Source organism: Eleutherodactylus coqui, chromosome 2, assembly GCF_035609145.1.
Source record: "Eleutherodactylus coqui strain aEleCoq1 chromosome 2, aEleCoq1.hap1, whole genome shotgun sequence".
In the NCBI taxonomy this organism is placed as follows: Eukaryota; Metazoa; Chordata; class Amphibia; order Anura; family Eleutherodactylidae; genus Eleutherodactylus; species Eleutherodactylus coqui.
In genome coordinates, this window is record NC_089838.1 from 173,499,100 (window position 1) to 173,513,337 (window position 14,238).

The 14,238-nt window shown below is 41.1% G+C and overlaps 1 protein-coding gene across 5 annotated transcripts in view; it reads right to left on the minus strand.

Annotated features, from left to right (window-relative positions):
- PIK3CG (phosphatidylinositol-4,5-bisphosphate 3-kinase catalytic subunit gamma) overlaps positions 1 to 14,238 on the minus strand; it is a 55,221-nt gene that overhangs the window by 32,766 nt on the left and 8,217 nt on the right. For 2 of the 5 annotated variants that reach the window (XM_066591941.1, XM_066591943.1), the window contains exons 2-3: positions 2,687 to 4,705; positions 1,419 to 1,484 (exon numbers count right to left, since the gene is read on the minus strand). In XM_066591941.1, coding sequence (XP_066448038.1) covers positions 1,419 to 1,484; positions 2,687 to 4,693 — 2,073 coding nt within the window. In that variant the 5' untranslated portion in view covers positions 4,694 to 4,705. Of the gene's footprint in view, positions 1 to 1,418; positions 1,485 to 2,686; positions 4,706 to 6,967; positions 7,009 to 12,268; positions 12,398 to 14,238 lie in introns of those variants that run through there. The other 3 variants (XM_066591942.1, XM_066591944.1, XM_066591940.1) reach the window with 3 other exon arrangements.

Here is a 14,238-nt window from a genome sequence, read left to right on the forward strand (position 1 = left end):
TTAACCCAGACTTTACATGCCAACCTAACATAGAAGAACAGCTTGTCTCCATTTGAGTTGAATACATATATATTCTTGATGCGTGCACACAGTGTACATAATATATTAAATATACTGGGTTTTGCTTATTTGGATAATATTAGTTTACAAAGGGTAATGAGGTTTTAAACATACATTTACATAGGGTAATGGAATAACTGAGTAATAAAACAAGTCAAGGAAGCACATTTGCAAATACAATTACCAAAGAGTATGGGGTCAATTGGTGAAGAATAAATCTGGAATGAGAAGTTTTAAAATGCACCCCACACAGCTTACTGCTATGAACTGCATTTTTTTACACTGTCATAGGGCGCCTGCACACGAGCGGAAATTCCGTGGCGGAATTATAGCAGGGAATCCCAGCGGTCTCGTGACTCCCCGGGCTCACATAGTGGAAGAAACACTTCCACTTTTGTACATATCGCTCACTGAGTGATGTGTACTAAAGAAAGCAGGAGGCAGAAACTGTTAAAACCCACTTCTCCCTCCTTCTCCGGGTTATCACGTGTGACTAACAGCTGACAACCCGTCCTGCTTCTGATTGATTACAGAAGCAGGAGGCTTTAATCCCAGCCGTAGTTTTACTTTAAAAGTTTGCTTTAGGCCCGTGACCAAGCGCCGTAAATTTACAGTGCTTGGTCCTAAATGGGTTAAAACTTTGCCCCATAACCTTTGAGAGTATGACTATAAAATGACTTATTGGAAAATCTAGTAGAAATATCATGTGTCATCCATAGTTTATAAATTCACTGCAAAGGCAAGTGGGAGTCCACCATAGAAGGGTATTAAAGTCTACTCTCGACCTTTTGGGTTGATGAACATCGACAACTCCCTCTCCCTCCAGATTGACTTTCCACATACCCACTGGGATGAATGCTAAGTGTAATATTACTTTGTTTTTCTGTATCTTGCTGATACTCTATTTGTATATCCCGTATCTTTTGGTCTTACATGTCTCGCATGGGCATCTCTTTCTTGATATTTTGGTTGTCTTTTGATTTATTGCATGTATATCTACTTTCATCACTTTAAGTAAACTTAATATATGGCCTGTGTGTAAGTGATCACATTTATTCTCGCAGTGGAACCCACCATAAATAGCTACTTTCTGTAACTGCTATTCATGTAAATGGAGAGAAATCCAACAACCATGTCCTGCTCTCCCCAGGCTGCTGGAATGAAATCCATCCATTTAATGAGTTGCTGTGGGTTCTCAGCCACCAGACACTGAACAATCAGTGATATCACATGTTCTACTGACAAGTCAGAAAATACTTGGAATAGTTAAACGGCTTTAATAAACTTATGACTAATACCTTACTGATGCAACTCCTAACCCAGAGATACACAAAGCATTAATAAAATAAATATCTTACCCTTAAGGCACGTCTCAATAAAAACCTGGATAATGCACTGTCATGATATGGTTCAAACTTAACAGCCTACAAATGAGAAATAATTAAACACATTTGTTTTATCATTTCAGGTTACAGTGTTACACAAGTTTCTTTCTGTGTGCTATTTTGTCCAATAAAATAACAGAGGGCATAATGGAAATCCAACAGACCCCATCATAGTTAATGCGGCTCATTGGGTGCTATTCGTGTTTGTCCTGTCATTCGCGGTTGTTTAAGCTGACTTTTCTCTTTCAGTTTTGTTGAGGTTCCAGGCATCATCACAGATCACTCATCACAGTTTTAGGCCTCATGTCCACGGGAGCATTGGTTTCCGTATGCGGAAACCATTTTCGGGAGATTGCGGATGTAATGGTTTTGCCGAGCGGATGCACTGCGGCTCATCTGCGCAGAAAAAAATCTGTAACCTTACCACCCTAATTAATTTTAACCTTCCAATCTGCAGTGCATCCACAATTGTACCTGTAGATGCACTGCGGATTGTTTGCTTCTATTGAGGCCGTCCGCACTAAATCCACCCTGAAATAGAGCATGCTGCGATTTGTTTTCGGCACCAAACGGTCCGCAAATCAAATCTATATGCTTAAATTCAGTTGCGGATGCCGATGCTTCCCTATGGGCACTTTGAATTGTGACTCTTCCATGCGAGTGACCTGTGCGGATTCCGCAAATCAAATCCGCCCATGGACATGAGGCATTATAGAAAATGTAATTGACATGCCATCAAATTTACTCATTAGAAAAAACTTTAAGACAACTGATCCTAAGAAGCTGACAGGAAACAGATTATTTTCATTTCATTCTGCTGGAATTGTGTATTACCCATGTTCAGCAGACAGAAATCAAGATAACTAGTGTGTCGTCCTGCATAAATGAGCCACGAGCATTTGCCATATTTTTCATAAGAAATTAACTGGGAACTGAAATGTAGCAATAACTTCCAAAATATTGCTGACTTTGAATGTACAATGCCAAATGTGAAGTACTGGGTGTGTTTTCTGCATATTCAAGACAGGTTCTCATATTGCCCTTTGTACTCCTGGAAGTGATTAAAAGAAAATGTAGCTGAAGAAAACAAGTTAACCAACAGCTAATCCAAAACAAATAAAGAAAGCATCCAAATCCAAAGAGAGATTAGAAAATAGAAGAAGTATTTGTTCATGAAACATAAATATATCATTGTGCTTATGCAAATTAAACCCTGTATGGAGGAACTAGATGAAAATTACCTGTACTAGTTGTAAAAGATAATGCAATACATCATCATCCTGTAAGCTCTCCAGTTTCTGGACTGCCATAGCTCGAACATTTTCATCAGAAAAGTTGCAGTCAAGAAGCTGAATAGTTAGTCCAACATCTAGGGAACAGTCATCCCACGCCTCTCTTTTATTCAGCAGCTGGTATGTTTTGGCCACCATTTCTTGCTGTCCCCATTTTACAGAACTTAATAATTTTGGATAGGCATCTGGGTTCTTCATAACCTCAAATCTAAAATGCCACAAAAGTTCTTTGTCCTCTGGAGTGAGTGGATGTAGTGGGTCAGTAGATATAATTTCTTCAAGTTGCTTTCGTAGTTGATTGGGCATTTCAGATCTTGCCCTGTCTAGTTCAGGATCTGATACCGACTTGTGTTTTGGGAGAGCAACAGGATGACAGTATTTGTCCAGACTTATTGCAATAGCCATTGATCTATCTTTGTCAGGGTTTGTTGCCGATGTTAGTTTATCTGCATTGATGCTGCCTTGATCTTCTCCTTTACCTGGTATTCTCCACATATGAAGAACAAACTCGCCCTGTCTTAACAAGGACCTATGATCTATTAACAGCAGATTTACATAATATAGAAGCTGGTTTTTAAATTTTGAGTCTGAGCTAGTTGAATCTGATGACTGTATGTTAGATTTCCCTGTGGCGGTCTGAGCTTTGCAGCAAAATATCTGCAAATTTAAAAGAGCTCCTTTTGGTATATCTTTTATTTTGATATCAAATTCCAGCCAGGTGTTCCACAGGACCTCTTCTGTAAAGGGCTTGCATGATGTCCTCCTTTGGGAAAGCACCTGTTGTCCATGAAGGATGTTGGCTTCTACGAAAACAATAAGCTCAGTATTTCTTGGTAAACTTGGTATATCAATCCCAATCACTTTCACTCTGAATTTTCTATTACAATCCCAAAGGGATATAGTGAAAATTTTCTCATGATCTTTTCCATCAATCGTAAGCTGCTCGTGAAAACCTGTTACACCAGTACAATCATCAACCAGAGGCCACTCTTCTTTCTGCACTTTATCTTCTGAGGGGTCAGGCGGAACATCCAAAACAAAATGTATCTCATCACCATTCTTAATACATTGCCTAATGTAATGGAAATCTTTGATGGGTGCATTCCCAATTAGATACTCATCTCTCCCACAAACCCGAAGAACAAAATCCAGTTCACTATGCTCCTCTGAAATGTCCAACAATGATTTTTTCTTGGCCATTTTTGTAAAGAAGCTCTGCAGTATTACATCTGGTGTGTCATCAATGGAGACTCGAATTGTATGGCTTGTCATACCTTTGTGTATTATTATGAATATATTATTGGTGGAAATCTTTTTGCACAAATACTCTGGAAGTGGTTTAGATGTGACCCAAGGGTCCATTGAATATAACCTGGCATCTCTTTTCACCAACTCAATCATTCGTGGTGTAACCAATCTACGGCGGGTAAACTCTAGCTCATCATCATGTACATTACTTACGTCAGTAACATCATATCCAATTAGATAATTTAACTGCTTTTGATACTCCAGTGTTTCTTCTGAAGGTTTTTCTTTCTGGATAATATATATCTTTCCCACAGTTTTTTGCAAAACCTTCCAATACACTATACAGTCCAAAGTTTGGATCACTTGATGTTTGTCATAGATTTCATACCACTGGCCCTTTTTCTGGTATTGCAAGAGAAACTGATCTGGAGCAAGCCTGTGGTAGAAATCACTGTTGTGGCTCTTCTCTATTGCACTCATCCAGACCTGTGCCTTCATTTGTTCAACTGTGCAGTTACCAGCAATTTCTAATAGAATTGTGTCTTGTACTTTGCTGTTTTTATGGCTAGTAGGTAAAATGAATTCTACAGGAATTGCCTCCATGGAAAACATGCTTGATGTCGCTGCTGAGTGGGGTCTCATTTTTCGCCTTCTTCGTTTATTCTCATCCCTCAGAACAACAGGCTGCTCATAATTCTCCAGCTCCATGCCAGCCCCAAGCTTCAAATAAAAGGAAAGGTATAATGTTTTACTATAGCTTACATTTTTGTGAATTATAGTATAGTTAGTATCAAGACATACATATGGCTGTTAAAGAAAAATATGAATATAATGAGGCTCACAACTCAAAGGCTAGTCTGCTGGTTCAGTTTAATAGAAGCATGTTTGGTGCTGTCAATGTCCATTTAATGGTAGTGTTATATGTGGCCAATAAGTAAAACAATGTAAGATAATCAATGCATTAAGGGTGTATTCCCAAGATTACATTGGTGTCTCAGTGTGTTCTGTTTTTAGAAATGCACCATTATTGAGTTCTCCCTCCCAAAAGACTGTGCCAGAACTGCATTTACCAGCAGTTGCTACTGGAAACATCCTCCAGTAGTTCTTCTCTGGATGGTCAAGCATGCACAGTTCTTCCTCCTGAGCTTGAATGGAATCGCTTTCTCCTCTGTGCAAGGAAACCACATATGTGTGGTTTCCCCATCTTCAGCTTGGGCGAGAATAAACAGAGAGAACCTTAGCGTCTCTTTGCTTTGCCTCCTCTTGCCTGCCTCTACTAACCGCTGCTCAGCTGACAGCTTCAGAGGAACACACACTGAAGATACATACACTGCCCACCAACAGAAGTAACAGAAGATAAAGGCATGCATATTTATTAGTAGAAGGGGAAAGTGATACTGAATGTGTATGTATGTGTGTGTGGGTGGTGATAGTAGACTTAAGGACATGATGAACAGAGCCTCCTATCTGCATTGAAGTACTGTAACATGTTCCAGCTAGTGCAGTCAGCTTATTTTACTGACGTCTGTCTCGGTTCCTACGCTCTGTAACTTATATCAGACTGTGTTTTGAACGGTTACAGAGCACATGATCCGGGACAGTCGTCAGTAAGATAAGCTGTCAGCTCCTCCTGGGAGGTATTGCAGCAATCCAATGCAAGAGTGGTGTGTATATAACAAATGGTCCTGGAAAAAGTGCTGGGACTGGGAGAGGAAGACACACTGTACCACTGTTTGCATGTTCTATATATTATACACACACATCTGAACTCAATATAGACAGATGGAAACAGAGCTATGGTGAGATATGAAGAAGGCTTGCATTTGTTTAATTGGGGAAAGATGCTCGTGGCCCAGAGGAGACTCATTGTGCGGCTGGAAACTATAGTTCCTCAGCAGTCATGTGATATTAGAAGCAGGACCGCCCATTCTGCTCTATGAAGAAGGCTGTATGCTCAGATGAAACGGGCGCCAAGTACATACAAAGGGAGGACATTTATTTTGGCATTAGGAAATCTATTTATACACGTTATAGTACTGGGCTTTTTGTAAAAATGGCAGATTGTGGGAATACCCATTTAATAATCCAGGGGATATGTGAATGACAGAACAGAATATTTATGTTATAGATTTGCAACATACAAAACTGTAATAGACAACTATACTATTTACATATGTAATCTGTATGGTAGAAAGAAAAAAAGTTTGGTACCAAAAGGCCTAAGGCCGCCCGCACACGGCAGAGCCATATTCCGCATGCGGGAACCTGTAGCAGAATCCAATCCTGACAGTAGCGGCATCTGCGCATACCTGTCATTTCTGTTCCTCATCTGTACTGTGGATGGACCTAGTGGCTCTTGGTCGGACATGCACAACACAGAATTTTTTTTCCCAAATCTTTTTTTCCCTGCGCCATTACTAAGTGATGACACAGAATCCGCAACCTGTCTACAATGTTAACTGCGGACGGGCCGCAGGTTGGACGGCTTCCATTGACTACAATGAAAGCCGTCTGCACAGAATCCATGACAAAATTGTGCATGCTGCGATTTTTCCTCTGCGAACGAAAATCGCAATTGATTTCTGCACATGTGCAGGAAGAATCGATTTCCCATAGAATGCTGGACGATCTTTGCTGCAGACCTGCGATGCGGACCCCCGCGCCGCAGATTCCACAGCAAGAATCCGCCCCTTGTGCAGGTGACCCAAATAGTCTCGTAAGCTCCCTGTAACATCATGTATTTTTGTTGGCCATTAAAAGGCATCATATCTACAAGATTACTTTGTTTTTCTTATTGAGAACAAATCACATTTGATCCAGAATGGAGGTTGGTCTTTCTACGATGGTGCAATGCTCATTCATAATAGTATAGTTAAAAGGTATTATCCACAGACAGATGCCATTCAGCCATTATCCAAGCGATAGTGACTAGTGAAAAGAGTGGGATAGGTGAGCATGCTGTGTCCTATCATTGCTACTTACCTATTTTAACGATTTACTGAAGAAATTGGAAATCTGTAACGCTGCAGTGAAAATTGAGGTCAGGAATTAAATTTGAACATGGACATAATGCTTCAAAAGCAAATCTTCAATGAATTTTCACAAACTGATTATACAAGTATGTAATGTGATCAAGTAACACTGCATGGATGGTCGTAGGTAAAAAGATAAAATATTTATGGGGCAGCCAGTCTCTTGCACAGCGGATGTGTGGTGTGCGGTTCTTCCAGGATTTGTTCTTTTATGATACATAACTATTCATCTCCTTCAGCCTCCATAGCTTGTTAATCCAAGTGATACATGAATGTGTGACAAGCATCTCTTTTGCAATTGCAGCCTTGGTGGTGATCAGTTCATCACTGCAAGTCCAGTTCCTGCACCCCCAACAAAGTCAGCTATGAATAGACAGATTTCCTGTTCTGTGGCTGCAGGGAAAATTTAGTATTATATGGCAGACATTCAGACGAATGGCCATAAATATAGTACATGAACTGCTTGAATTGACTAGACTATGAACCACTCTAACAGAGTGACTTTCTGTTCTGGCTAATAGAGGGAGGGCTCCAAGCAAAGGACTACTTCTGCGACGTAAATATGTCTTTACAGGGAATGTACACAGGGTTTCTATTGACAAGATCACCTCTTTAAAGGGTATTAGTGATCATGTTTAAGCAAATAATTTATGGCCAGGTTGCATTTTGTTTTTTCGATTCAACAAATACAAATGCTTGTCAAGTAATAGCCTGTGTAAATTTTAAAAGTTTTTTTAAACCTGCTTAAAATCTTTTGTCCTGGCAATCACCATAATTGCCTAAGGCCCAATGTCCACGGCGGATCTTAATTATAAAATCTGTGCGTGTCTCCTGTGTGGGAGATCCGCAGTTCTAGAAGATGCATTAACATCCATAAGGCGACTAAAAGCATGTGGATGTGATTTTTTTTCCCGGCGTGCGGATCTATTTTCCTGCAGATCCCACAGGGATGACTTCCATTGAAGTCCGTGGAAGCCGTCCCATCCGCGGCAAACCCACAGCTTTTATTGTGGCTGTGTCGCGGATCCGCGGGAAAGCGGGAGATTAAAAAGAAAAAATAGCACTACGTATGCATCCGACAGATCCATACACCAACTGAATGCCGAACGAGAAGTCATTCACTTCTCATTCAGTTTCTGCATATAGAAAACTGAATAATGTATCATTCGGTGTAAACAGGGAGCCATTCACTTTTGCACAACTGCCTGCTTATTGTGAACGAAGGCGGACGGGACAGAACGATCCTCAGCCCACTCCGACTCGATCCAGTCAGCAATGCGTGTTATTGTGTAAAAGGCCAGGAATGATTATCGCTGGGACGACTTGTTGGACAACGTTGCCTGACAGATCGTCCTCTGTAAAGACACGCTTAGGAGTAACAACGGATAATATTCACTTCACCCATATCACTCATGCTGGTCATGGCTCTTTTACAGACAAGCAGTAAGTACATGGTCAGTTCAAGACTCCCTGTCAGCAGGCACAGGCTGGTACGCAAAACAAAGACTTCATTTTCATGAAGAGCAACTACTATTCAGGAGATGACGAAACCCATATGATTTTTCAGTCCTTGATATCCAGAGTTTTACAGCTTGAAGGATGAAAAAAGTGTCAACTGTTAGACCACTGGGAAAGTTAGTTTGATCTAGCAATGCAAATAAATAGGGATAATACTACAACATTCATACACACATATACTGTATGCACATACCAAATGGCAACTTTATTAGAGTCAAACATCTAGAAGCGTGTTGAACCTCTTTTAGCCTTCTGAACTGCATCGGTTTGCTATGGCATAGACTCCACTAGGTGATTACATGGTTCTGCAGGAATACTGGCCCACGCGGACAGGGTAGCTTCTTCTAGTTACTGCATATCAGATGGAGGGAATGATATGCTCTGAATAGCTGATTCATGCTGCCTGTGCCAGACTGTAAGCTTCCCATCAGCATGTGCATCAGAGATCTGGATTCATCTGACCATGCAGTGTTTTCACTGCTCAGTGATCCAATTTATGCTCTCTTGCTCACTGGAGTCCCGCTTTTCTGTTTCTCCAAGACATGCAAAGGAACGAGTTGTGTATTCGGACAAGTTAGTTGGAGCACCAGCGCTGTATATGGCTACATTTGTGCATTGCCTGTTCATCATAACAATTCTTGACATCCTCATCTAACTCCTTTCACTGATAAGTTGTTTACGCCCACAGGATGGCCTTCTGCTCATTGTTTTTCCTCTAATTCCAAGTCACTGTATACTCACAACAAAGAGGAAAGTCCAGCGCTTCATTAAAAGCAGAATCTTCTTTATTATATCATCACAGGTTACAAATCCTCAAACATAGTGCAATGCTTACATGTTTCGAGCTACTCACTAGCTCTTGATCACAGCATGTGACTAAGACCTATTGTGTAGCTCGAAACACGCAAACATTGCGCTGTATTGGGACTTTTAACCAATGATGACATACTAAAGAAGATTCTGCTTTTATGGAAGTGCTGTAATTTGCGTTGTCCTTTGCACTCCTCACATGGATGGCCTGGGTAAGGTACATTTCAAACTGTGAAGCGATTTTGAACTTTTGAAAAAATTTGCTTATATTCTCAACACCATAGCATAAGAATACCACAAAGTTTGTAGTTTTTTAAAGACTGGCCCTGTTAGTCCAGTACCAATGGCCACTCAGATTGCTCAATTTTCCAATTCAAATATGGGTTCACACTAAAACTGACCCACATTAAACTTGCTCACTTGATTTTATGCTGCCATTCGAGGTCATGTGTCTAATAGCCATACAGGAAAGCTCCAATTGTGAAAAGGCCGGTATCTCTAGCACAGTGGTCATTCAGTTTATGTATGATATGTAGAGCGTATGTAAGATTATCTCCCTAGGGATAGGCAAAATGCAGTCAGAGATAATGACAGGGAAGTTCAGAACTTGGCCTGTGTTTACTTTTTGCACAAAATAAACACATAGTCTTTACATTCAGGTAGAAAAATGCCAAAGTAACTCCTGCTTGTCTAAATGCTAACTAAACATGAGACGGCCTAACTACATGGAATGACATTCTACCAACCACTTAAAAACGTGAAGGTTTGCAGTGTCACATCTTTAAACCTCAGAAATGATCTGGTCTTCACCTGTACTGATTGTGGGCTACAGGAAAACTCCATACAGGACAGGAGGAGGGGGGAAGGGGGGGGGGGGGGGGAGGGAGACATGTTCCTTAACCAAACTGCCCATCATCCCATAAAATCCAAGCCTGAAACATGACTTACTATAGTCTTGGCAAACTCTGCTTTGCTGGGGACATCCATATATCTCATCCAGCTTTCCTTGGATGAGATCTATACTTTCTGCAGTCTAATACACATATGGCAGGGCTCTTGGGGAAAACTAGCACTGCCTAACCCCTTTTCTTGCCATTCTCTCTCTCCAAAAAAATAATTTTATATATATATCAATGCATGTAACATATGTAACAGGTGCATTACTCTCACAAACAAAACAAAAATCCTGCACAAACAGAGGTCTACTTTTACTTGTTGTAATACTGACAGTGTTCTCCAACAAGGTTACATTCCCCCAACATAGAATGTTAGAATGTATTATAATAAATGCTGGTACTTATTAATTGTATAATGGACTGCTTGACATTTGACATTCCTTCTGAACATAGTATAAATAACACTCCTTTCCCCATTTTTGATACTCGCAAGGAGCTGAGAACCACGTTTATATCAGTCTCTCGGCTCACTTGAATTGTCTATATGGCTCTCAACTAATGTACTTATTATTAAAATCTCTGATAGGGTGCTAACTTTGCAGAGACAGTTTATCTATGCTGAGAGACCAAGATTAATAAGGTCTCTCTGCAATCCATCTAGGATAGTCACTCGACCTATAAAGAGAGTAAAGGTTTCTAAGCATACTGATTGCATTGATCATTGTTATTTTTTGAGATATAACCACATTATTGGAAAGTTTAGGTGTTCGTCCTAGTTACTGTATTTGTGTTTTTCATAGATACTAAAATATAATTTATTAGTAAAAGTTATTTTAGTTAGTCCAGTCTGTGATGGGTACTTATTAAAGGGGTTGTCCCGCGACAGCAAGTGGGGTTATACACTTCTGTATGGCCATATTAATGCACTTTGTAATGTACATTGTGCATTAAATATTGGCCATACAGAAGTTATACACTTACCCCCTCTGGTGCTGGCGTCCCCGTCTCCATGGTGCTGTCCAAAGCTGTCTTCTCCCTGGATTAGACACGCTTGCGCTTTCTGTCCGGCTCAGGAGTGCTCGCGCCGCACAGGGCCTGTGCGGCGCGAGCACGCCGGAGTGGCCCCTTCAGCGCAAGTGCGTCTAATCCAGGAAGAAGGCAGCTTTGGACAGCACCATGGAGACGGGGACGCCAGCACCAGAGGGGGTAAGTGTATAACTTCTGTATGGCCAATATTTAATGCACGATGTATATTACAAAGTGCATTAATATGGCCATACAGAAGTGTATAACCCCACTTGCTATCACGGGACAACCCCTTTAATTGTAGAAGTGTCCCTTACAGGCTTAAAAAAAAAGGGAGAAATCATGTTCTCTGCTAAAAATGTAAACAGTTACAAATGAAAATACAAATCTTTAAATCTACATTTTATATTTGCTTGTACTATATCATATAAAGTCTAATTAATATTAACAAGAGCACAATACATTAAACGTAGGCTACACATTGATTTATACATACTAACCAGTGAGCTGCACAATCCAATTGTATGTACCCAATGTCGAGTACCTTTGTTTTCTTCCCTTCTCTATCCATCTGAATATATATATTTATGAATCTTGCACTCATCAATCTTTCCATCTTAATTTAGGCAACTGCTTACTCATATCAATACATTCAGCTTCTTTGTACTGGAATTTGCCTTACAACTGATGGTGTTTTTGTATATGACATCTCACTTGCTTACTTTTATAATCAGCTAGAAAGAAAATCTGGTCAACATCCTTGTGCTAAAAGGACTCAACAGATGAACAAATCGACACCCCACCCCGTCTTCTCCTGCCGCTTCCTTTCTTGCAGTTAGATGGTGCAGTGAATATTTAGGAACCATCATTGCACTTGTCCTGACCAAGCCAGGAGCTATAAGAACTGTCACTACTTGTAAATTGTCTTTACTGATTTTTTACAAATAAAACATTACAATTTAGCCAAATCCCCTCAAAAAATGAAACCCACAAATGGTTACCTGCTTAGCTGAGACGAGTAATACCGCTGAAGACTCATTTGTTCAGGGTATTGAGACTACATCCAAGTTGTCAGCACTGCTGTCTGGCAAGAGACTGCCGGCTTCAGTGGCACTTCTGCTGTGTTTCTGGCCTTTCCTCCAAGCTACAGAGGAAGTACTGCTGGCAACAGGAAGGAAGCTTAAACCACATTGATGTGATTACATATTTAGAAAATCTACTGAGCACTTCCCTTAGCTACAGCAACAATAAATAGAAAACAGCATCACAATCTTTGCATTTAAGCTTTAATGACTGCCTGCAAGTGATGTGCTGAGATAAGCTAGAAGTGTGCAGGAAGGAGCAGCACGGCACCTGGTGACAATCACCACCCGACACGGTGAGAACGCCAGTGTAAGCCCCTAACCAGCTGCTCATTCAGTTGCTGTTACATTAGTGCTACTTTACACTAAGGCCTCGTTCACAAGAGCATGGTTTTAGGCGCTTCAAAAGATTGCGGCTATACCAAATTAAAAATCGCGCGAATGGACGATTTTTTTAAATATTAAGTTTTGAGCTTAAAGGGGTTGTCCCGCGGCAGCAAGTGGGTCTATACACTTCTGTATGGCCATATTAATGCACTTTGTAATGTACATTGTGCATTAATTATGAGCCATACAGAAGTTATCAAAAGTTTTATACTTACCTGCTCCGTTGCTGGCGTCCTCGTTCCCATGGTGCCGACTAATTTTCGGCCTCCGATGGCCAAATTAGCCGCGCTTGCGCAGTCCGGGTCTTCTGCTGTCTTCAATGGGGCCGCTCGTGCAGAATGCCGGCTCCGTGTAGCTCCGCCCCGTCACGTGCCGATTCCAGCCAATCAGGAGGCTGGAATCGGCAATGGACCGCACAGAAGAGCTGCGGTCCACGGAGGAAGAGGATCCCGGCGGCCATCTTCAGCCGGTAAGTATAGAAGTCACCGGAGCGCGGGGATTCAGGTAAGCGCTGTGCTGTTTTTTTTAATGTCCCTGCATCGGGGTTGTCTCGCGCCGAACGGGGGGGGTTGAAAAAAAAAAAACCCGTTTCGGCGCGGGACAACCCCTTTAATTAGCAGTGAAATTGCCCAATCACACGATCGGGAGCTGCGTGTTATCCAGCTTCCATAGGAGTCTATGGAGACTCCTGCACAGCACGAACCACAGATAGGCCAGGTCCTATCTTTTCTCGCAGCACAGACCTTAGATGTGAGCTTTGCAGATGCATGTTCTATCTTTATAAGGTGCAAGCTTTTTGTGCGTCTTAAATTCCTTCACGTGAACGATTTTATAGGAAACCATTGGTTCTATTAGACGCGATCTTTCACGTGCCTATGCTGCGCTAAAATTATGCTTGTGAAAAGAAAAATTAAAATAAGAGTGCTGTGAAAGTGCTCCAAAATAACCTACCCAGTCACGGAAAATACAGTATTTCTTCTTCCTCTTTAAATGTTTCTAGACACTTGGGAAGCATACAACATAAATGAAATATATTGAACTGAGAAATGTGCCATTTCACCGTGGGTGCGAGGCATTGTTGTGTCAAAACCCACCTCATTTCACGAAAGTAGCGATCCTCAAGTAGGATCGACATGTGTTTCCCATTGTTTTCAACACACAAATCTCGTATGATTTTCTCAGTCGTCTGAAAGTGGCCTTAGTGCTGTCTGTCCATGCATGCCTGTCTGTGTGTAGTGTATATGTAAATGATAGGCTGCTTTAAAAACCACATGAATCCCTATGCATTATTCTGCATGAGACACTTATTGTCAAAGACTGTAAAAGTAACCATACAGTTGGTTCCACATACAGGGTTTTTATGGGAAACAACATGTATGAGTGTCATTTTTTCATGGTGTTTTTTTGGTGCAGCTGGATGTGTCACAAGTCTATAGAGAATATAAGTGTGTGTTTACACAGGGTGGAAATGCTGCGGAATGTCCGCAACAGGTATTCCACAG